Consider the following 22,429-nt stretch of genomic DNA (forward strand, 5'->3'; position numbering starts at 1 on the left):
TGCTGCGGTCCTTTTTCCTCACCCCGGTTTCTGCTTTTTAATTTCACCCTGAAAGTGCATTTGGCTGTCCCAGACGTTGTGCACCTAAATCGAAACTGCACCTCTGTACGATGTTCAGACTGCAAACGGGTAGGCGCGCTGGCGTCGCCATCATGCATAGCCGTCGACGCGTGTGCCCTTCCCTCGCGCGTACCTTATTATTATTTTTTTTTCCGCACGCGCCAGGGCTCTTTATCCGTACCCCATATAGTCCCGTCCGATGCCTGGTGGCGAACGCCGCTTTTTGCGCGCCTTCGTCAGAATCTCCTTCAACAATCTCTCCGCCTCTGACCCGCTCCCCTTCTCGGATTCCAATGGCCGCCAATAGCGTCCTCTTTGAGTTGGACCATTACGCAAATGCGATATTCATTCCTCGCTGAGTGTCTCCCTCATCACTTTCAGCCCTGTATTCATGACAGACCCCGGCGTGGGAGGAACGAAAAGACGTAGCTGCATTCTCCGGCTTCCATATCCGAGGGCTGAAGAAATTGTCGAACGAGCTTGTTCTTCCCTAATGACGACGGCATAAGCTGCAAGAAGTGCGTGTACGAGATGCGACTTCCTGTTGGGTTGTTAAATTCGTATTAGCCACGTCTTGTGGAGTCTTGCTTGCACTGCGCAAAATTAGCGCCCCTTACGCGTCGAGCAGGGTGTTTCTCAATGTTTATGTCAGCTCTTTCGCTCACATCTTTTCATGCTCGTTCGGGTCTTCTTGAGCCAAAGATCGCGTAGTCTGATCTGCTTACAGTAGGATTGCGTTAAGCCGAACCGGGAGGCGGCGCGAAAAGTTTGGCTTAACAGGATAATCCTATACGATTCCTGTTTTTTCCGTGTGTCTGCTAGTAGTAAGAAATTGTTCCAGAAACAACGGTAATACCACCAGACTTGTATGTAGCGAATCACAGGTAACTTGTAATGAATTACTTTTTTGTGATTTTCTATTTGATCTCTTGCTGTTTTACTCGGTAACGCTAGCTGTAATTCAGTTACCTTTATCAGTAACCAAATTACATGTATAACCAGACCAGCTAAGTGCTTGTTCGGTCATTGACCAGGTAATGTTTCAGGCGACGCAGTCTTGGTACATGAAATGGCGGGAACTACCGTGGCACGTCCGCGGTGGTGCCGCATACGCAGTAGACGGTGGTGGTTTGTTACAGGTGGGTTTATCTGGCGATCAAGGCCGGTAATTTCTCAGCCTTAACGTCTTTTATTGTCACTGGGGTATTCAGCATGTGTAGCACAGTTCAGTGTCTCTTAGGGAATATGAGAAGGCGTGACGCTTCCTTGCGGGCTCAGATACTTTCGGAAACACAAGGCGTTGAAGACACGCATGTGGAAGGCCTTTCTTTTGCAAGTTTTCAAGTAGAGCGTCCTTTTCACCACGGTAGCTTGGGAGCGACCACAGAAAGTGTTCGATGACCCCTATCTCATTGCACGAAGTACACAACGGAGCATCGGTACGTCCTGCCTTGAGTAGCCATGCAGGGGTATATGCAAGTCCTGTCCTTATTCGATGCAGTAGCGAGGCTTCCTCTCCACCCGCCGCGTTGGCTTAGCGGCTCTGGTGTTTAACTGCTAAGCACAAGGTCGCGGGATCGAATCGCGGCTGCGGCAGCCAGACTTCGATGAGGGCAAAAAAAAAAAAAAAAAGAGAGAGAGAGAGAGAGAACCGTGTCCCGTGCATTGGGGGCATGTTAAAGAACCCCAGGTTGTCAAAATTATTCGGGAGTCTCATTACGGCGTGCCTCGTAATCAAATCGTGGTTTATCGCGTAAAACCTCAGAATTCATTCAGGCTTCCTCTCAGCGAAACCGCCTGATTACGCTAGGTGCATTTGGCGCAATTGGCGCATTTGGCGAAACGCTGGTCAGGTGATTGGCGCGAGCTGCACATCTGGCATGGAAATGTGGTGATGCACGACATGCGACCACAAAAAACGACGCCACTTGCAACGCTAACGTGAATGTCTGTTCTGCGCGGATAAACAACGCACCCAACTGTCAAGCAACAACGCTTGCGTTTGTGCACGCAGCGCTTGTGTGAGCAGCGAAAGCTTGGGCGCTGCCACTTTTTATGCTAACAATTACAGCCAAACGCGGTCCGCGTCTTTTGCGTCTAAGGAAAAATTTTTTTACGGAACAATTAAAGGTTCAGGTTTACGGGGTGATAAAAAAACTTATTCGTCCATACACTATAAAACTTGCAAAAAGGGTCGATTATGGTACATACCGCTTTTGGGTGGGAAGTTCCCGGATGGTACGCAGGTACTGCCGCCGCCACAAGATGTCATTTCTCTCGAGGAGAGCAGTTTCTCTTTCGTTTGCAAAAAAGAAAACCCAATGTCGTTGAGCAGCCTTTGCAGTGTACGTGCACACATTTTAGGCATATCCATGTCACTATCACTGGTCACATCTCGAGCAAGTTTTGCGGCCGTCGGAACTTTATTTCGCATGAAATACTGGTTCACTTCGTAGAGCGGCTAGGGAGAAACTGTCGTAAAGTTGCAGTCTCGTTCTTCGGGTTCTGGCATTACTGTGTGCGGCTGGGAGACGCGGCTGTTTGCGCTTCGGTGATTTCAAGGTGCCACATTGTACGTCGCGCTAATTCCGGTACACACTGCTTTCGCTAACTCCAGTCAGCTCGCTTACCTTCCGACATACGTCTGTGATAGCCAGCTGCGGGTCGCTTTTGCATACTTGTACGTAAACGTTGTACACGACTTTCTTGGCCTGCGTGGACAGTTTTTCCTTCGACAAATCTTGCCACAGATGCACGGTGGCTGCGGTCACGGAACGCTGTGGACATTCGTCGGCAGGCGACGTTGACGTGCTGCAACCTGGGGACGCCATATGCGTTTAAAGGTGATCGAAAAGAGATACGGACGCCAGAAAACCGCGAAGCATGGAACAGCGTGAAACGAAATTCCTTCGACGCGGCAACGTTTATTTATCAAATTATTAACATGCATTAAGAAAAGTGCAAGTTGTAACGATTTTATTTAACCTGCATAGCGTAAGCATTGTTTCGAGAGGGAACCACATGCACGGGCGTAGCAAAAGATGTGCGTCGGCTCCGTAGCCTTGGCTGCACTGCCACAGAAAGTTGTCGCCAGGTATACTGCAGTATACCGCGCGTTTTTCTGCTTGTTTCTCGCGCAGGGTGCCTGTAGGTATTTATCGTGAGTGATATGTCAGTGTGACTTCACCGAAGACAGTAAATAACAGATATACGCATGTCGTTCTTGGGCTTTAGCCTTACACTTTGAGTTTGCGATGTTGAAAAATGTCCCCGCAGGCTTTTCGTCAGGACGACATGTACTACATTCGTGCAAGAACTAGCGCGCCTTGCAGGAGGCCTGCATGCAGTACTATAGCTAAGCCTTTCCACACGTCCATGGGCGCTTCTGCTGCTTGCGACTCGTGCGGAAAGAAGCTGGCCGCGGGCGTACGTCGCACGTGGTGTAATGAAATAGTTTCGTCCCTTCTGAATGATGCCGCCTCGTCTCATACGCACGCTGTCGGGTGCTCTTGCTCGCTAAAGCATCGACCGCCGTGCGGCTGATGTTGCCTGCCGCATGTTCTTTGTTTCGATCAGTGACTTCTCGTATTCGAAAGCCTTCGCTTCCGCGCGGGAACGCGAGTGTAGCCCACTTACACCGCGCTGTAGGCATGCTGAGGGCGCTGCTCGGAGGCTGTGGTGCTCGCGTTTCCTTCCTCGTGGCGTGACGCAGTGGCCGAGCAAGCTAGTCGCGGCTGCGGCACGGCGCTCTGCAACCGAGGATGGGGGGAGCGCGCTGTTGCCTCGTTGAGCGCGCGCTCCGGTGGCCGCTTCGTTGAGCACTGCCTCTTTTGTTTCTGCGCCGTTCGCCGGGCGGAGGAGAGCTGCGCCAGGCTGCCGTTGCTCCTGCCAACACGAAAATGTAGAGGGGAGGAAAAAAACCAAGTAAAACAGCTTACGGTTAGCGGGGAGAAAATCTTTTGTTCCGCCCGAAGAGGCTTACAAATGACAATCGGAGAGGAAGGGCCTGGCCGTCGCGCGCCTGGAAGGTAAACCTCTGTGCGGAGAGAGGCGGAGGGTGCGGAACAGTGCCGCTTTGGGGAAAGGGGCCAGACAATCCAATTTGGTATTCGGGGCCCTATCGAATGTGTTTCGAATTCGAAATGGATGGCCGGAACCGAATAAAAAAAGGGGGAAGCGAGCATTGAAAAGAGGTTGTGGGGTGCTCCTAATGGTAGGCAAAGAAAATGTGCCAAGTGTGCGCGTGTCTGTTCGAAGAGCAGGCGACGAGGCAAAAGGGCGCAGAGGAAGCCCTCGCTGTGGGGATGGCGCCGCTGCGTTTTCTGTCTGCTGGCGTTGACTCCTTGCGGCCGCTTTTAAGGAGATGCCGCTGGTGGTTGTATCTGCTCTCGGCTGTACGGATACTCGGCCCTAGCAAATGGACGGCCGCGATGAGCGCTGCCAGGATCAATGTTGCGCCTGATTGATTTATAGGCTGTGGACGAGCCGGTCTATCTGCGACGGTGCCCGGCGGCCGGAAACGCGAGCGTACCATTTCTTTGCAGGCGTCTCCACATTTCTACTTTTCTCTCCGAGAGGGAGGGGTCACCACGGGCTGCTGTTTTGTCACTCTGAGTGTATCCCGTTACCTCCCTGCTTTCTTGCCCCACTCTTTCCCTCAGCGAACATGCGGAGCTCCTACAGCATCGGTTTGTTGTCGTGACGATGCGTGTCTTCCGAAAGGAGAATCAAATGGAGGATCAAATTCTGCGGATATTCCCGAAGGGTGGTCGCCGGACATAGTTTATGTAAGAGGGCCTGCTGCTGGTCCACTTACTGAACGGTGTATTTTCATATAATTGCTTCGGGTCACGGATTCGCCCGAAATGTGCTTTCGCGATTAAGTGCCCGCGCTTTTCGGCAGGTTCGTGACCACGGTGACCCAGAAGCCTCTCGGCAGGCACGTACCTAGGAGGGGGGGGGGGGGGGGGGAAGGGGGGCTCCCCCCCCATCCTAAATTAAGCGGCGTACACCTTATTTCATTTGTCCTTTGCGGTTTTACGCGCCTTTATGGCGAACGGTGTACATTATTCGCGTTTGTACTAGTTAATGTACCCTCCCCCCCCTCATTTGCATAGAAAAGTTACCCTGGGTTGCTCCCCCCCCCTCCCCCCCCCAAAAGAAAGGAATCCTAGGTACGCGCCTCGGAAGACGGTTCCTCACTCAAGCGAGTGTTGTCCGCGTGCCCCCCGATCAACCGGTAGGCGAGAGAAGTATAGGACGGCGCAGCCTCAAGCCCGCAGCTGGTGCCGCGCCAACCGACCCCGCGACGCCCCTGTCAGCGTCCTGGCCATCATCTGCCATCGATCCCAGCCTGGCGCAGTGTGTTTGCCTATCGCGAAGCCACGGCTGGTTGGGCGCGTTGTTGTAGTCCCCTCCCCCCCCCCCCCCCCTTTTCTAACGGCCGCTTTCTGTTTTCCCAACTGCGATGAGCCTGGCGTTTTCTCGCAATTCGATTGCGTCGCCGTCCTCGCGCTACTCCGCACTCTGGCTGCGCTGACCGGAACGCTCCAGGGGTGCACTTCTCCAATGCTGGTGCGCCTGGTTGCGGCGCTCGGTGGCATTTCTCTCTTCTGATACTTGCCATCCCTTTGTCTGCTCCCCCTTTCGCTCAGTGGAAACTCTTTGTTACCGCTGTGCGCGCGGCGGTGGTGGTGGCGGCAATTTCGGCTCGAGAATCGCCTCCCTCGGCGTTCTGACCAGTCGCGTTCTTCACCTCCGTGACTCTTTTGACACGCTGCCTTGTTTAGTTTTACTTTCCTGGAAAACTTCTGATCGTCCAATCACGTCCTTGCAGCTGTATTCTACTTCTCGCGCGGGAGGTAATTTGAGAGGCCCTCCTTGGACTTTTATTATTGACCCGCTGCGCGCCCGGCGGCTGTTGTTTGTCGCCGGACGCGTTTGCTCCAGCCTGCCGGCCGACCGGTAATAGGCAGCCAGCGTCCTTGCGAGACAATGTGTGGCGGCGCACTCTTGTTACGCCGCTGCCTCCCCGGAGATCTCGCGAGCGATGATCGCCGCTTCTTCGCCCGAAAAAGAAGTGCGAATTGAAAAATGGACGCGTTTCCGAGGCGCACAATGGGGCATCCTTTTGTTGGCGTCCTTGCCGATGCGCCTTTCCGTGTTAATTTTCTCTCGGTCCTGCGTCTTCTCCATCGATCCACGGAGCGAGCCCGTAGGCTGGGTCCGCTCTTTGGGCGCCTGCGTGCCTCCAGTCCCCGAGGACTTGCTCGTTTCCCTATCCGCGCCGTGTCCGTGCAGACCCAGTAATGAAGCCACGAACGAGCGCTGTCTCTTAGCCACCAGCTTTGTTCCGCGCTTGCGAAATGGGTACGGGCGGCACATTGTCGCGCAAAAAGAGCAGCCGGTGCACCTCTCTGCCGCCCTGCACCGAAACTCTGTACCTGGTGGCCAAGTTCTGCGTGATGTGGTTTGCGTCTGTGTGCGGCATGTGCTCGATCGTTGTGGGAGGACGAAAAATGCGTCTTTATTTTTGCCTTTTCATTCTTTGTATTTTATTTTGTTCTCTTTGCTCTCCCAGCCGGTTGCGCCTGCCGGAAAGGATTGATCAGTGCCGCGTCCGCTGGTTTTACCGGTGCAGTCGCTGGTGATCGATGTCGCTCTCGGCCGCCGCCACAAATCCCGTTCAAAAGGTGTCATCCCCACGCGCCCGATAATGGCCCAAACTCGCCCAATCCGCCCGTCCGGTCCTTCGGCGTCCGCCTGCGTGCGGACTGCCCGCAGGGCGAATCGTGTCGCGAAATCTGGCGTACGCTGAATCCGCACGAGCGCATCGCACGCGCACTCCGAATGGACGACCCGGTTGGTTGACAGCTGGCAACCACTCGGCGGAGCGGAAGCGTTCAAGGCGGACAACCATCTTTAAAAGCAGACGACACTGGCATATTTTTGTCGATATAAGTTCGTTTCTGCATTACGGTGAAAGCGCGACTCTAGGTTGTCGCGTTCTGTTCTGCGGCCGCATGCGTTGAATCTACGCAGTCGTCCGTGTTCGAAACAGTGCACAGTCGTCTTATCTGCACCACGTTTTGAATATGTATTGCAAACGCATCATGTTGCAACATGGGACGCAGTCTCGGACGACCACTTTCAGTGCGCGCTACATTGGCTGGTTCAGAAAAACCTCTCGAATCGTCCAACGTGCCGCGTTATACGTCACGCGAAAGTGATAGTATCACCTAAAGTGATTCGTCCGAGAATCCCCATATATCGCTATCTCTATACTCCGTTGTGTTCGGTGCGATGGCGCAGTTTCTGTAGTTGTGCTAGTACTAGCTTGTAACGCGCAACACACGCACAACTTTCACCGAATACAACTACATAGGACGACAAGTCACACCTATTTGCTACTGAGCACGCGTGTGAGGCTTCGAGTACTGCTTGCCGATTTGCTTGCATTTGCTTGTTCACGCTTTTCTTAATGCTTGCGGATTGTAAACATTCCAAACAAAACTAAACCTTAACTGAAGGAGAAAAATAAAAGATGTGCTCAGTCCTGGATGAAGTTCTTACTTTGTGTAACAATGTCATGCATAAGCAGTAAACTTGATGCAGCAAGGAAGTGAAAGTTAAGCATTGTGAGTGTACAATTCATTATGACTGGCATAAAAGCAATATGTATGTGTAATGGCCACCTTATGCAGATATATACTCATACGATGTTTTCAAGGAGAATATATATATATCAAAGCAGATCATTTATATTGCTGATAAGACAACTTATTTCGAGTGAAATCAAATGATTACATTCTTTCTTGTTGGCCTGGGTGACCAGTCTGTTGCTCCTTTACTACTTAGACATACCTAATTCACCATTTAAACAGTATATGACACATTGCCAAAATGCACAAAACTTGAGCAGTACCATGACAGGCATACTCCCTCTCTCAACCACGGCAGCAAACAAGGATGATCGACTTGAGACCTTTTGATACTTTCAGCATCATACATGCGTGTTCTATTTTTATTTTTCTCTCTATATATAAAAAAAGGATAAGCGTGCACAGGATGCATATGATCAATGAACTGTTGTAAGCTTTACTCTGGTTGAGTGAGTTAGGCATGGGCTGCATGTTATGTAGTAATAACCTATTTTGCTACTGCACTGCCAGATTTTAAGAAAATTGAAAAAAAGAAAGCATAATGTAACATGACCAGCTGGCCAGTACCTGTATTTGATCTTGAAGCAAACCAAGATTATCAGGTAACTAAGCTTTTCAGTGAGTCCCATGATCTATGACAACGTCGATGTAGTAAGTCTGACTGAACAACATGTGACTGAATGTTTAACGGTGCAATTCATCTCACTAGTGTACAAAGTATGTTCAGTATTTCAATGCTGGTATACTAAACACAAAACTTTGAGTTGTTTAGATTCCTTAGTTAACGAGCCCACTCTAATAAGTAATGGCAAAGGCAAAATAAATGGATGCTGCCTTATGTACTGCCATTGGTCTAAAATATGCATTCTCACATGCAGCAGATACACTCCATCAGTTGACTCACATGCAGGTATGAAATTTTTTAACTTCACCACGTGATAAAATTTAAATGAGACCAGTTTAACACAGTATAGAATATATTTGATGGGGTCTAGTTGGTGGGACATGTCTTCATAGGAGAACTTGTGCTGTTTTATTTACACACACGTATGCACGCATAAACGCAAGGTCTGCATACATTTTGTGTTTGCGTGTTACTTTGTGCGTCAAATGAACAGCGCAACTTTGCAATCAAGAGATAAGTACGTATTATATTTGGTATTCGCAACGGTTTCTTTTTCTCGCGTGCAGTAATTCAACTGCGTGTATAAGTTAAGCCTAGATTAAGCTCGGCTTGGGTATCATTTCCAGAATATATTAAAATAATGAAGTGTCCTTGTGTGTAGTTCTAAAATTGATGGTTTGAGAATATCTTAGCTGGCTGTGTAGTAAATTTAAGTGAAAAGAAAAATGTTGCACATGGACCAATACAGTGTGGGTAATATAATATATGGAGCAGCTATTCTGCTGGCAGAGTCACTTGAAAATTTTGCCAGCAGTTCATCCTTAATGGCTGGCTTCGATCACATAACTAATGCTGGCATATTTGGGAGGATTTGTGCGCCATTTATATTGCCATAGCAGCTGAATTCTCAGGCGCAGTGCACTGTGATCATGAACAAGCTAAAGAATGACAAGAGATAAGACGCCTCTTTCCATAATCAGGCTGCGCAGCTGAACACGGTTTAGTTAATGAGTTGAACCGTGGTTTGTGCAAAAATGAATATCAATGAATATCAGTGGCCACACTAAGCGTACAATATCCTACACCCACGAACAATTGGTAGCAGCACACGAACATCTAGATGAAAAAGCAAGGGAAGAACGCTTAATGGGAATTCGTTGCAGGTACAAACCAGTTTAAGGCACATTGTTCGGCACTAGCTGATTGATGGCAGGATCAACAAGAAGACAGAACCTAAAGCACTTCCCAGGCAGATTATGGTGGTACTAGTAGTAAATCTATTAGTAAAAACTGAAGGCTCGTGCCCAGACGGGTGACACGTTCGAGCGAAAGAATGAACTAAGGCGGATCTACAAAGTAAAGGCACTTTCCTTTTGCCTACTCTGCCTGCATTAATAACGTGACCATGGCTAGCCAGTGAGGAACCACTGGCGGGAAAATTTCTTCCATGGGATTCTGCTGGCTGCTAGCAGAATATATTTCACCATACCTTCGTCCTTACTTTATTTTTGCATGCATATTGCTTTTCGTCAGAAATCGTAAATTTGTACAGAATCAGAAGGAAGCATCCAGTTCTTACTTATGTATTCATCTGCCATTGGTGCCTGCAGACACTCTGTGCTTGGTCACCAGGAAAATCCAAGCAGTTAGTATTCTTAGGTATGCAAACCGCTTGCATCGCAAAATATAAAGCTATTTAGTTGGGCAATCTAGAAATTCCTGCTATTCCACATGATAAAAATCAAGGCTGCCCGTAATTTGCATTCATGATATTGGTGCTCTCAGGCGTGTTCACATTTCACGACAGCGCTGTATGTCTTGAAGTATGTAACTTTTACGATGTTCCCGAAATTGCCCTCACCGATAGAAGCATCTTCAAAGTGCAGTAACAACTTATGAAACTGATGATACATGTACGAAGCAGAAAAGCCCGGTGTTTTAGGACTTCTCTGTATGTAGGGGTACTACATAAAAGACGCGATCGGTAACACTTATGCACAGTTCACTTCTGAGCGCGTGCACATCGCATAAAACGAGCACTTAACGCCTATGGTACAGCTGCGACACTTCGTAACAGCAAGACAGCTGGGACGTCGCGGTCACCACGGCGCATCGCACCCGGCAAAAGGGCTCATACGCAGTATAGCACACGAGGAATGAGAGCGACAACGAGACAGTAAACCGTATCGTTACTAATCGTGTCATCACTGCTGAAAGTTGTGAAGGACTGGCATTCGCCACTTCGCGGCAACGCCCCGCGCACACAGATCACATACAAGTCACGTACGCTGGGTGCGCCGATCGGACACTTTGAAAATTTCGTCACGCCTTGAACATGTATGTGTCGGGCTCAGAATGCACGTGTATGTGATGGACTTCTCGTTTGCAATGCTCACGCGAAGCACGACACCGAAAAATCACGAAGTCGACGGCTTGAATTATTTCTTCGACGCTTGTGTAAACACAACACGCTGCTTGCGTTCCGTCTGTTTCTGTCGGCGATTGCACGCACTCATGAGGGGCACACCGGCTTGTTGCCTTCGATGAATATATCCATGGGTGCTGGTTGACCCTAGTAAAAAATCACAAGAACGAGAAAAAAATTGGAGGACGCTTAAGCTTCGCCTTCAAGAGTGGAACGCGATAGCGTTATCGCACCCCGTTCGCATCGCCTACTCAAACGCGCTACGCCACCCAAAGGTCGCGATCGGCAGAGATAGCCGGGCCCCGACGCGCCATGAAGGCGGACGCGATCATGGGGCGAGTGGCGCGCCACGTGTCGGGGCAGCGCCGTACATTGCGAGGAGGGGGTCTTCTGTGTTTGCCGCAAGATGGTTCTGCGTGTGCGGAGAGCGCAGAAGAAATTTAGCGGAAACGTACTTCGCTACTCGTGAAGCTGCGACTTCTGTAAGTTACATGGTCATAATTACCGATATACACCGCAGTATAACTTTCTACGGCACGTTTCTAAGGCAACACCGCATTCACTAGAGGCGATGTTGTCCCGCTTTGAAGGAACGAACTCGTGGCTGAGTGGTAGCGTCTCCGTCTCACACTGCATTAATAACGTGACCATGGCTAGCCAGTGAGGAACCACTGGCGGGAAAACCGGAGACCCTGGTTCGATTCCCACCAGCCCATCTTGCAAGATGTTTTTATTTATGAAGTGCCTTCTTTGATTTATCGCTCACGGCCAACGCCGTTGACGCTGATGCCGACGACGCCGGCTTTTTGCGACACGAGCTTTAACGAGTTCATTTTAACGCTGTCGCGTTAAAATGAACTTTCTGGCGCGGCTGTAGCTTAAGCGTCGCGTCCCCGCTTCGCTTCGAGCAAGCCCCATGTTTGCCGTGAAGGCGCCCCACGCCGTCCGCCTCGGACCAACCAATGAGAGACGAGCATGCACGCCGATGGCAAAATTGCGAACGTTCATCCAAACGACCGGAGAGCCATACGCAAGGCGGAGCGGAGTACCAGGCGATTTATTTTTTCACCCGCCATGGTTGCGCAGTGGCTATGGTGTTGGGCTGCTGAGCACGAGGTCGCGGGATCGAATCCCGGCCATGGCGGCCGCATTTCGGTTGGGGCGAAAACACCCGTGTACTTAGATTTAGGCGCACGTTAAAGAACCCCAGGTGGTCGAAATTTCCGGAGCCCTCCACTACGGCGTGCCTCATAATCGGAAAGTGTTTTTGGCACGTAAAACCCCATAATTTAATAATAATTAACCAGGCGGAGTGAGGAACGGCAGCCCGATTGGGCGAGGTTGGGCGCCTCGCGGAGCGGACGGGAGCGACTGCAAGTCGACTGACTTCCCCTGCCAGTGTGAGCGTAGTCAGCGTTGGCATGCACGCTTTCATGACCACTCTTGCACATCTACGTAATTATGCTTTCGAGAAGCAGGATTTCCGTGCGTCTCGGATATTGGCCCTGTCCAAGGGTGTTTGTCAGCGTCTGTCGCCGCTAGCCGGAACACTGGGAAGGTGGCCGTCTGTTTTGCTCAAGCAACGGAATGCCGGCACGTCGCTGTGTAAGGCATGGTGTCGTTTCGAGACGTTCATTTCTCGGAAACAGTTAAGACAAAATTAAGGCAAAAAATTAAGTGCTCGTACAGAGAAAGATTGATTGACAGAGAAAAGGCGCAAACGCTGTTTTCGGAGCACGGGGATCGAGAAAATAATATACGTCGCAGCCCAAGCACACGACCATCAATCAAGGGGTGAATTTATATACTTCCCCGTACGACCTCCACATTAGATGACACGAAGAGCACAATATTTAACGGGGAGGCACGCAAGCGCTCACCAACAAGAAGGAAAGGCTAAGACGCAGGTTCAAAAGAAACCACAAGCCGCGTTTACATGAATGCGACAATGTCGCATCGCATTGCTAGCGCATCGCATTCATGTAAACAGCGGTAATGCGCTAGGGCGGCGCATCGTATTAATGCGCCAGGCGAGGGCAGATTTACGGGCGCGAGTCTGAGCATGTAAACTCAGGATCGTCGCATTAAGAATTATGGGGAAGAATTAGCTGCGGGACTGCCGCGCTGGTGAAGCTGCGAGACAGCAACGCCCGAAGCAGAAGCAAAATGGCGTCACCCACGGCAACTTCGCTCGTCGAAGCATGCTCTACGCGAAACTATTTCTCGGCACTCAGCCACCAAAGTGCACTCGGCCCACTACCGGAAACCAGTTACACCGGAAGTCGGCTGCACTTCCCTTTTACGATATCATGTGGCGCTACGTTCTCGCGAGAGTTAATGCGCTACATGTAAACGGCGTCGCATCGCCTTTCGCAAGTGCGCTTGGAAATGCGATGCGCCACTGTCGCATTCATGTAAACTGGGCTACAGGGCCCACCGTTTGAGAAATGTCTTAGTAATGTGCGTGAACCTGAACACGTGAACGGCAGCCTTGCTAAGGAAAACGAGCGCCAGCAACACGCTATAGCAGGGCGCCGTAGTGCTTCGCTGACGTCAAACGACTTGTGATTCGCGGCTTTCTTCAGATTGGCATTCGTTTGCCTGGTGTGATTACTTTTTCGCTGAGTTACGGATAATCAGCAAGCTTACTATTGTTAACCCATATAATGCTGTGCACTCTACTTGTACGTGATGCCTTCCTGGTGTATAGCTTAAAATTCACAAAAGGTGTGGTTGCACTGTTACTTCCTCGTGGTGTTATAGCGTGTAGAATGCGGCCCTTGTCTAGCAGATTTCCTTCTCAAGCCCCTGCACTTCGAAGGATGTCCAGTCCATATCTTCTCTTACTGCCTTGTTTATAGTTTCTTGAATATCCGCTTAGACTTCTCCCTGTACGGCCACACCTTTAGAGACCAGCATATATCTGCTCTCATCGTCCTTTTGGAGCGTGGGAGCCCTGGTGTTCTTTGTGCAATTGCTGCCTCCCCCTCTTCTTTTGCTCTGTCTACTGTTGATACCCGCGGTGCGTGCCTCGGGGTGGTGAACGACGCTGGTTCCTTTGGCGGAACGTGCGTTTCTGCCCCGCAGCTGCCTCGGCGTTGGCAGCCGCGCCTCTGACGCGGTGCGGGACTTTGCGGCGGCAGCGCGTTTGTATCGACCGTGTTTCGCCGAGATGTCGCCGCTGGGGGTGTCGATTTGTTTGCGAGCATTTTGACGTGGCGCGGCCGCTCGCCGGCAGCCGGCTTTGTTTGGCAGCCGTGCGCTGCTTCGCGAGAAAAGCTGCTGCGCGCACTTTCTTTCGGCAGACCTTTTCCAGGCCTCTGTGTGCGTACGCTTTCGAGGCTGTGCTGTCCCTTCCCGCGTTTCTGTGTGCGTGACGCGGTGGTGCGGAAATCTGATAACACGCGGGACGTTCTTCGGGAAGCGCCAACAGAGAGCTGACGCAGATTGTGCGCAACAGGTCCGATTGCTGCTCCCGTTTTCCCTCGCCTTATCTCACTCACTCGATTTTGTTCGTTTCTGAAACGGACGTATTTGTCGGCGACTTCGTTGGGATGTGCTCTCGCCTTCGCTGACTTGCTAGTGGAAAAAAAATAAAAAAAAGTAATGGCAGGCGTTCGCTTTCTTTTGTTGTCTTATGAAAATCAGCATTCACAAACAAAAAGTGAGTGCCGAGTTTTTGAAACATTTTTTCTCTTCTCGCAATTCTTTCTACAGCGTGCTACACTGTGAAATGGAACTCCTGATAGGTATAAAATAGATAAGCTTCACATGATAGTCAGTCATATGAAAATGTTACGTGTGGTCGATAAAGTACATATTAAAAAAGACCGACCTTTAAGGCGTCCCGGAAGAGACAACACACCTCTTTGGCCTTTGCTTCACACGTACGGCGCCTCCAGTGTGACCCACCTGGAGGAAATCGGCAGTCTTCTTTTCCTGTCCTCCTCTTCAACTTTCGTCTTTCTCTCTCACTTTCAACCTTCCTGTCTTCTACTCACTTGTTTTTACTACTTTCTGGGTGGCAAATGTTAAGTTTGTGTAATATATCCAGTCGTGTGTGTGTGTGTGGGGGGGGGGGGGGGGGGAGGTTGTGTGTTAGGTTATAGCGCCGATGCATGGCTGGCGTCTGCAGGTATTCTTTCAACCTATAAGCGTCCCTTTGTTGGGCTCGATATTGGCTGGCTACCATCGCCTCCAAATTTTCCTAGTTTTACATAGCAAGCGCCCCCCCCCCCCTTCAATATCGCCTCCTAAATAGAGAACGTACCGGAACAACTTACCAGTTCTTTTTTAAACAAAACGAAGACGCCTTCCCAAAGTACCATGGCCTTCACAGTGAAGGCAACACAACTGTAAGCAAACTGTCACCTTTCCTAGAATCTAAATGCCTAGCAAACACGATTGTACCTGGTTACAAAGCCTCAAAGATAGCAAGCGGTGACCTCCTGCTCGAACTGACAAAGAAAGAACAAGTTGAAAAGCTTGCTGAACTCACCAGTATCGGCGACATCAACGGAATAATTTCTGTACATCGCTCGCTCAACACAAGCAGGGGAGTGCGGTGCTGTGCCATTGCTGTGACTTGACGCGGGATATCTGAAAATCAGCGTCAGACCATACATACCCAGCCCGAGGCGGCGGTTCAAGTGCCAGAGGTTCGGGCACTTGAACATCGGGCATCACAGTCATGTAGAGGCGAGCATGCGCGATGTGCATATTGCCAATGACCGTCCTTCTGATAGTTGCAATGCTCCTGCACAGTGTGTCAATTGCAAGGGAGGCCTTCTAGCTTACTCACGGAGCTGCCTTTGCTGGAAGACAAAAATAGTCGCAGTAACCGTAAAGGAAAAAAGAATCTAATTCTATGAAGCAAGGAAAAGGCACTTACCTCAAATAAGCTATGCCCGTGCGGCGCGGCAGAGGGCGGCGCATCCGCCGTAGTTGCTTAGTGGCTATGGCGTTGGGCTGCTAAACACCTGTACGAGGTCGCGGGACCGAATCCCGGTAACGGCGGCCGCATTTTGATGGGGGTGAAATGCGAAAAACCCGTGTACTTAGATTTAGGTGCGCGTTAAAGAACCCTAGGTGGTTCACATTACTACGGAGTCCCCCACTACGGCGTGCCTCGTAGTCAAATCGTGGCTCTGGCACGTAAAATGCCGTAATCTAAGTTAAATCTAAGGGGGCAGCGCCACACCGGTTTCAGAAGTCTCCAGGGTCCACGCACGGTGTTCCTGTAGAAACTCCATCCGTCCCCTTGGTGGCAGCAGCCAGTACTGCTTCGTAATCGAACACGGGCCGGCAGACCGCAGTGTCGCAGGCCCGAGACGCGCGTCTCGGCGCCTGGCTCTCGATCATCCAGCGCCTCGGAGAAGGCGATGGAGGTCGACCCGAAAACCCCGGCGTTCACATCCATTCCAGTGCCGTTACAGGGAAGGCAGGCCAACAGCAGACCATTTTGTCCGCATTGAGTCAACCATTAGAGAGGCATTTATACACACATTTCTTTCTATCAGTGTTTCTAGACTTAGAAAAAGCCTATGATCCGACATGGCACTATGGAATCCGACAAGATTGATCTGCCATGGGTATCCGGGAACACCTATTAGCTATAATAGAGAGCTATTTATAAAATCGCACATTTCGTGTAAGAATTGGCAATACTCTTTCTCGGACCTTTGTACAAGATACTGGAGTGCGATATGCCGTGGGCTTCGTGTTCCCACTAGCAGTGGCGGCGCCTGTGCCTTTGGAAAATACATGAAACTAGCGTAACACATTCGCAGATACCATTTACCATTTTTGCGTACATCATTACCACCAACTATGTTTTACTGTGTGTATGTAGGTGATGTTCAGCTTGGTTTTAAGCCGTGGAACATCGCTATCTGTGAGAGATTCAGCTTGGGCTGAACAGTATATCAAAACGGATCAATGAGAATGGATTTACGCTTAATGCGAGCAAAAGTTCCTGCTTTCTCTTCACGAAGAGGCCTGTACCCATATCCCAATGTAAAGCTTAATGAACAGCAGTTCTCTAAACGCACAACACAAATTTTTAGGCTTCATATTACAGTCGAAAGTAACCTTCATTCCGCACATAAAACACCTCGAACAGAAATATATAAGAACAATGAACATTCTCAAAATTTAGTCACATGCAACACGGGGCAGTGATAGAAAGTGCCTAATGAACCTGCACAAGATCCTTGTACGCACACGTTTGGACTGTGGCGCTATAGTGCACCAGCCTGCTGTACCGACTGCTTTAAAGATAGTTGGTCCTGTTCACCAGTTACGCATCCGGCTGGCCACAGGTGCCTTCAGGACAAGCACTGTACAAACTTCGTATGTAGAATCCAATAAATGGTATCTGCGAATGTGTTACGCTAGTTTCATGTATTTTCCGAAGGCACAGGCGCGGCCACTGCTAGTGGGAACACGGAGCCCACGGCATATCGCTGCGAGGAGTGCCCCACCACCAGCGCCCCGTGAATTCTAGCGGCGCTGGTGTAATCAGAGCGATTGGCGAAAAGCCCGGGGAGTCGTCTGCCAAGATTTCACGAGGCGACGGGGGTGGCGCTCCGCGGAGCCCTGCGCCCACTTTTCCACGCTGTGCCACACTTTTCCAGAAGCGACGTGCAGTTACTCAACCCTTCGCACTGCCTGTGAGGAAACTTGGTCAAGAAGTGGGTCTTTCGCTCTTTGGAAATGATGTAATGGTTCCAGCGAAGGTGTTGCCGCCGGCAACTTGTCGAATGTGACACATCGTTTCTTGAAGTGAGAAAGCAGGCACCAGAGGCCCACATTCGAATGCACTCTTTAGAGCTTCAGTCGAAGTGCTCATGTCCGGAATTCTGCACTGATGCATAGAAGTCACGCGCAGGCGTTTCTTATGCAGCAGTCGGACCATCTTTTTCGGAATCCGACGTCCTGCACCCGCAAACAGCAGAGGCCTACGCAGTACTATCGGCGGTTAAACACGTCAACGAATTTAAACTACAAAAAAAAATCATATTTACACACTCGTTAAGCACCTTGAAAGCTTTGGTGTCTCTGCAAACGCACAAGAATCATGTAATTATTGATCTTTGACTCCTGTGTCATCAACATGTCATAATGTACTGGATGTCATGGACACCGAGGGACACCGAAGGAAAGTTAGCAACTGCTCCATAGCTCTCCCTACCACACACTTAAAAGCTTCATTGCGAAAAAAAAAAAAAAAAAAAAAAAAAAACGAAGTTATTGGCAACGAATGTGGGATAGGCAAACATCAAACAAGCCCCACTAAAGCCGTGCTTAGGAAACTGACTACCAACCACAGAAAATGCGGCGAACTGGTCATTTTCTGTCGACTTCGAATAGGCCATACATATATTACCTTTTGACTGGCGATGAATCTACTATCTGCGGTGAATGTGGCGAGATATTAACCGTACTCCATGTCTTTTGGAGGGTCGGGAAGCGTAAGTTGGAAGGAAAAAGCACTTTGCGGTGGCACATCCCCCTTAAAGGGACACTAAAGGCAAATATTAAGTCAAGCTAAAGTGATACATTACTGCTCGAGAATCTCTAATGCGCCAATATTATATCGAACACAGCCTCAGTAATCGAGAAATTGAGGTAAATGCAGGACACGGTTAGAGACTCCCCAGGCACATTCAACTACTTGCCCGATGACGAAGCCACTTAAATTGTCACTAGTATTCAATCATACGTTGCAAAACACATCCTTGTATTGTATTATAAGACCAAATAAAATGCTACAGTTCCAGTTCTATTTCTTCTTTTTTTTAGAAAGAACTCATTGAAGTTACCCTTGACAACAACGCGGGTGGTCGAAAGGCTTCATTCTCGCTCGACTTCCCGCCGCTTTCGCTTTATCGGCGAGGTGGAACATAGCCTCGAACCAGCGCGCCGCGCCGCTTTCCTCCTCGCACTGGTATGTGCGGATTCCGTTTTCTCCCATGGGCAGCTTGGAACAGTAGCGGTTTAAATGCGAGTCAGTGCGATTCTAACTTGTTCTGTCTGTACTTGCTGCGATGTCAGATGACTCAACGTCAACGGGCTACCGCTGCACTGTATTCGGCTGCAAAAGTAACTTTCGGAAACCTGAAGTGCTTCTTCAGCCGCGGCGACTTTGTGGACTCCGCCGCTGCGGCTGCAGACAAGCGCCTGGTTTGGATAGCCAGCGTAAACAGAAAGGACTTGACGCCACCAGTTTCGTCGCGTGTATGGTAGCTTCTTGTATGGCACACGTCTCTACGTCCTTCTGCTCAAGGACTCTGTTGAGAGATTAGTGCTACTTACAGCGACGTACTTCAGAATGTCACCTCTCGGTATTGTACATTTTGTCCACAGCGCATGTCATTTGTGATTGCCATAGTTTTAGTACATATACCTTACGCACTTCTCAGCGAATGTTTTTAGGCCTCTGAATGTATAATCATGCTTCCATAGACTCGGGTTTGAAAGTAGATGCAATTTTTCTAGACTATTCAAAGGCTTTTCACCGCGTCCCACACTACTGGCTACGGAACAAATGGGAACAGCTGAACGTTCACCCTAACGTTCGAGCATGTACAAGATTTTTTATCTCGCGTGCACTTAACCTCATCTTTCGGACACGTCACTTGTGGCGTACCCCAGGGCAGTGTGATTGGACCGTTACTATTTTTAATCTATATTTACGATCTTCCATTTTCATTGTCATTCACAATTAGACTGGTCGCCGATGATTGCGCCATATATCGCAACGTATCCTGTATCAGCAGTTGCCATCACACATCGCTACAAAACTATAAGCAGATTTCAAGAGTTCAGTCTTGGTAACGTAGAGGCAACCACCCCTGATTAATATTCCACCGGTTCGTTCTTCTCATACTCTGTTTATTAACTAGTTTGGTTTTTTTATATGTTTAATTGTATTCTGCACTTTTATTCAGTTTACTACACTTTATACTTTCGCTCTGTACTTTATTCGTTACTGAGCTTTGTACCTTTGTTTGAAAATGGTCTTCATTCGTTCTTCTTAAACATCCAATAAATAGCTAGAGTTCGCGTGTTGGTCATGTAGCGTGTAAATGTACAAGCGATAGTTGTATCCATTTCTTGGTACATATTCTTCTGTAATTATTTGATCAGTTTTGTATACGCCTGCACTGTTGATTTGTTAATTATCGTTCCCTTGTAATCATACTCGCACCACTATAACTTTAATATTGAAGTTCGCAGGTTGGCAGGCATATGACACTGCGCCGCCCTATGTCAGTGGACGCTTCACACACTGGTGGTGGCCGGCATCCGCCGTGTAGCGTAATGGCTGCCTAGCGGCCCGGGTCACTGAGTGTTATCCACTGTGGAGAAGTGGTGCCAGACCTGTGTCGACCGCAGGGCTGCAGCGCCGGCTGGCACATGCGGCTGGGTGGAGCTTTTCCGCGAGTGCTGCGCGCGATAAGCGCATCTCGTAATGATTCCGAGCCCAGTTCCTTCGGCGGCGCTATCTGTGCAGTCCGTCTCCCGCCTGCTCTCTCTCTCTCTCTCGAGCGCCCTGAGCGGGTGCGCTTAATTCGTGACCTGCTCGTGGCTATCATCAAGGCGAACATCGAACCGGTTTCACGCCTTGCGCGCGAGAACGAAGCGTGTTGCTGCCTCTCTTTGCGATAATATTCTGTGGGAGCAGCAAGAAATGGTCGGCCGAGTTTTGGGTGGCAGTGATTTACGACGACGGCGCGATGAGTCGCTTCGTTTGTATCGTGCCGATCTGTTTGCGTTAATTACTTGGTTGGCCACGGGGAGAACACCGATTTCTGTTTTCCCGGCTTTTCTGGGGTTTCTTCTTTTTCCGTTTTTTTTTTTTCCTGACCCTCTTCTGTCTCCTGCTATCTCGAGAGCAGCATTAAGGTTACTCTTAATGGACCGGTTCGGTGCATCGGGGCATGTCTTCTATTTGCCGCTCTTGCATTCATTCAGGTGGTGTACGTAGTATGTGTGGTCGAAGCGGCTTGCGTTCGTCGACTCGGGCGCTTGTATCTTTGCACGCACGCACACGCACACACACACACACGTGTATGTGTGTGTGTGTGTGTGTGTGAAAAATCAAATATACTGCCCGAAAGAGTGGACGAAGGAATATGGCCGACTTTCTGAATGCCGCACACGCTATCTGGAGGTTGTGGGTTCGGCTCCCACCTGCGGCGAAGTTGTCTTTCTTTCCCAGTTTCATTTCCTTTATCATTTAAGAACAATAAGTGTATAAGACTTAACCCACATCTCTAATAAATGTACAGTTAAGCAAGGAAAAGTTCCCTAATGATCTCCTTTGCTTGGTGTTTTGTTCGCTTAAATATTGGTACTTAAAAATCGAGCCCCTCGATTCACCTGAATGACCTGATACTCCTCGCTCACGCAGTACATTGCTCTTGCGGTTGTCTTTGGGCAAACTGAAACCTAACCGCGTCTTTTCTGTGTGGCGCAGTGACCAAGTACATCCGCATTGGGATCGGCGACAAGAATGACAACCCGCCGTACTTCGGCCAGGCACTCTACGAGGCTGAGGTCAACGAAGACGAGGATGTGCAGCACACTGTCATCACGGTCACTGCCAAGGACAAGGACGAATGTGAGCGCATTCGCTATGCTGTTTTCTTGCTTATGCGTGTTCTAGGGCATGACCGAAACGACGTTGTTCGTGATCCGCCGGATGCGTACTACACTCGCCCTCGCGGGCCAATTCTCGCAAACCTGTACACTGCACTCGTAGGCTCCCCCACCGCTACAGTCGACTTTTCACACTGGGTTCGCTGAGATCACGCGAACGTCGAGAACATCCCCTCATCTTGGCTATTTCGCTCTCAAAAGCTGTAATAGCCTTGCGACTGAGGTCCACACAGTTTCAGGGTAACGCAAGCTGCGGCGTCTATACCGATGCTTTCACGCAAGCATTCTTGTGGTCATTATAATGTCGTAGACGGTGTAACCATTTGCGAGGGGTTCGCTAGTTTCCCACGGGCCTCCTGGGAACGCTCGCCGATCAACGTTTGTTACTGTGAAATATCGCCGTAAATTCAAGTCAATGTAAATGCTAACGAGGACAATGGATTATGTCATAGATTAGGTTTGTGCGTTCGCACTTTTTTTTTTTTCTAAATGCCCTAGCATAGATTTGGGACTGCCTCCATATTGGCTTACGTCGAGGTGACCGACCCCCCTCCCCATTTTTTTCATTGCGATAGCAATTATATGGGCACTCCAAGAGCATTTTTGTCGTCGCCGTCGTTGGGATGTTCCGTATAAAGTCCAAGGGCGATAACACCGTCGCCGACCGCCGTAAGTTGTATCGGCGAGGAAAGTACGCGAGGGAGGAAGGCGGAGGGCAAACGCGCCGGCTTGCGTTGCGCGAAAGGCCGTGGTGGGATGGAAGGGGGGGGGGGGGGGGGGGCGTTGCGCTGTGGCAGCAACTGCGTATTTCGCGACCGGGCGTGAGGGGAACTGACGATCGCGGCTCAATCTCGCGTAGGGAGGCAGTGCGGGAGGTAGGTAGGGGAGCGGCGACTTCTACTGCGCCAGCAATGCGTACTTCGCGCGTCGGCGCACGGTTGCGCGTAGAGTTGCTGTATATGCTACCAAAGGTACCTTTGGTAGCATGCATAC

General features: G+C 49.9%; 1 protein-coding gene across 8 annotated transcripts in view; it reads left to right on the plus strand.

The window, feature by feature from the left end:
- CadN (neural cadherin) overlaps positions 1-22,429 on the plus strand; it is a 326,124-nt gene that overhangs the window by 212,923 nt on the left and 90,772 nt on the right. For all 8 annotated transcript variants that reach the window (XR_007602747.2, XM_050195541.2, XM_050195543.3 and 5 more), the window contains exon 16: positions 21,255-21,398. Coding sequence is in view for 7 of the 8 variants with exons in the window: in XM_050195541.2 (XP_050051498.1) it covers positions 21,255-21,398 (144 nt within the window). In the remaining variant the exon portion in view is untranslated. The remainder of the gene's footprint in view (positions 1-21,254; positions 21,399-22,429) is intronic.

The sequence above is a fragment of the Dermacentor andersoni genome, chromosome 1, assembly GCF_023375885.2.
Source record: "Dermacentor andersoni chromosome 1, qqDerAnde1_hic_scaffold, whole genome shotgun sequence".
Classification (NCBI taxonomy): domain Eukaryota; kingdom Metazoa; phylum Arthropoda; class Arachnida; order Ixodida; family Ixodidae; genus Dermacentor; species Dermacentor andersoni.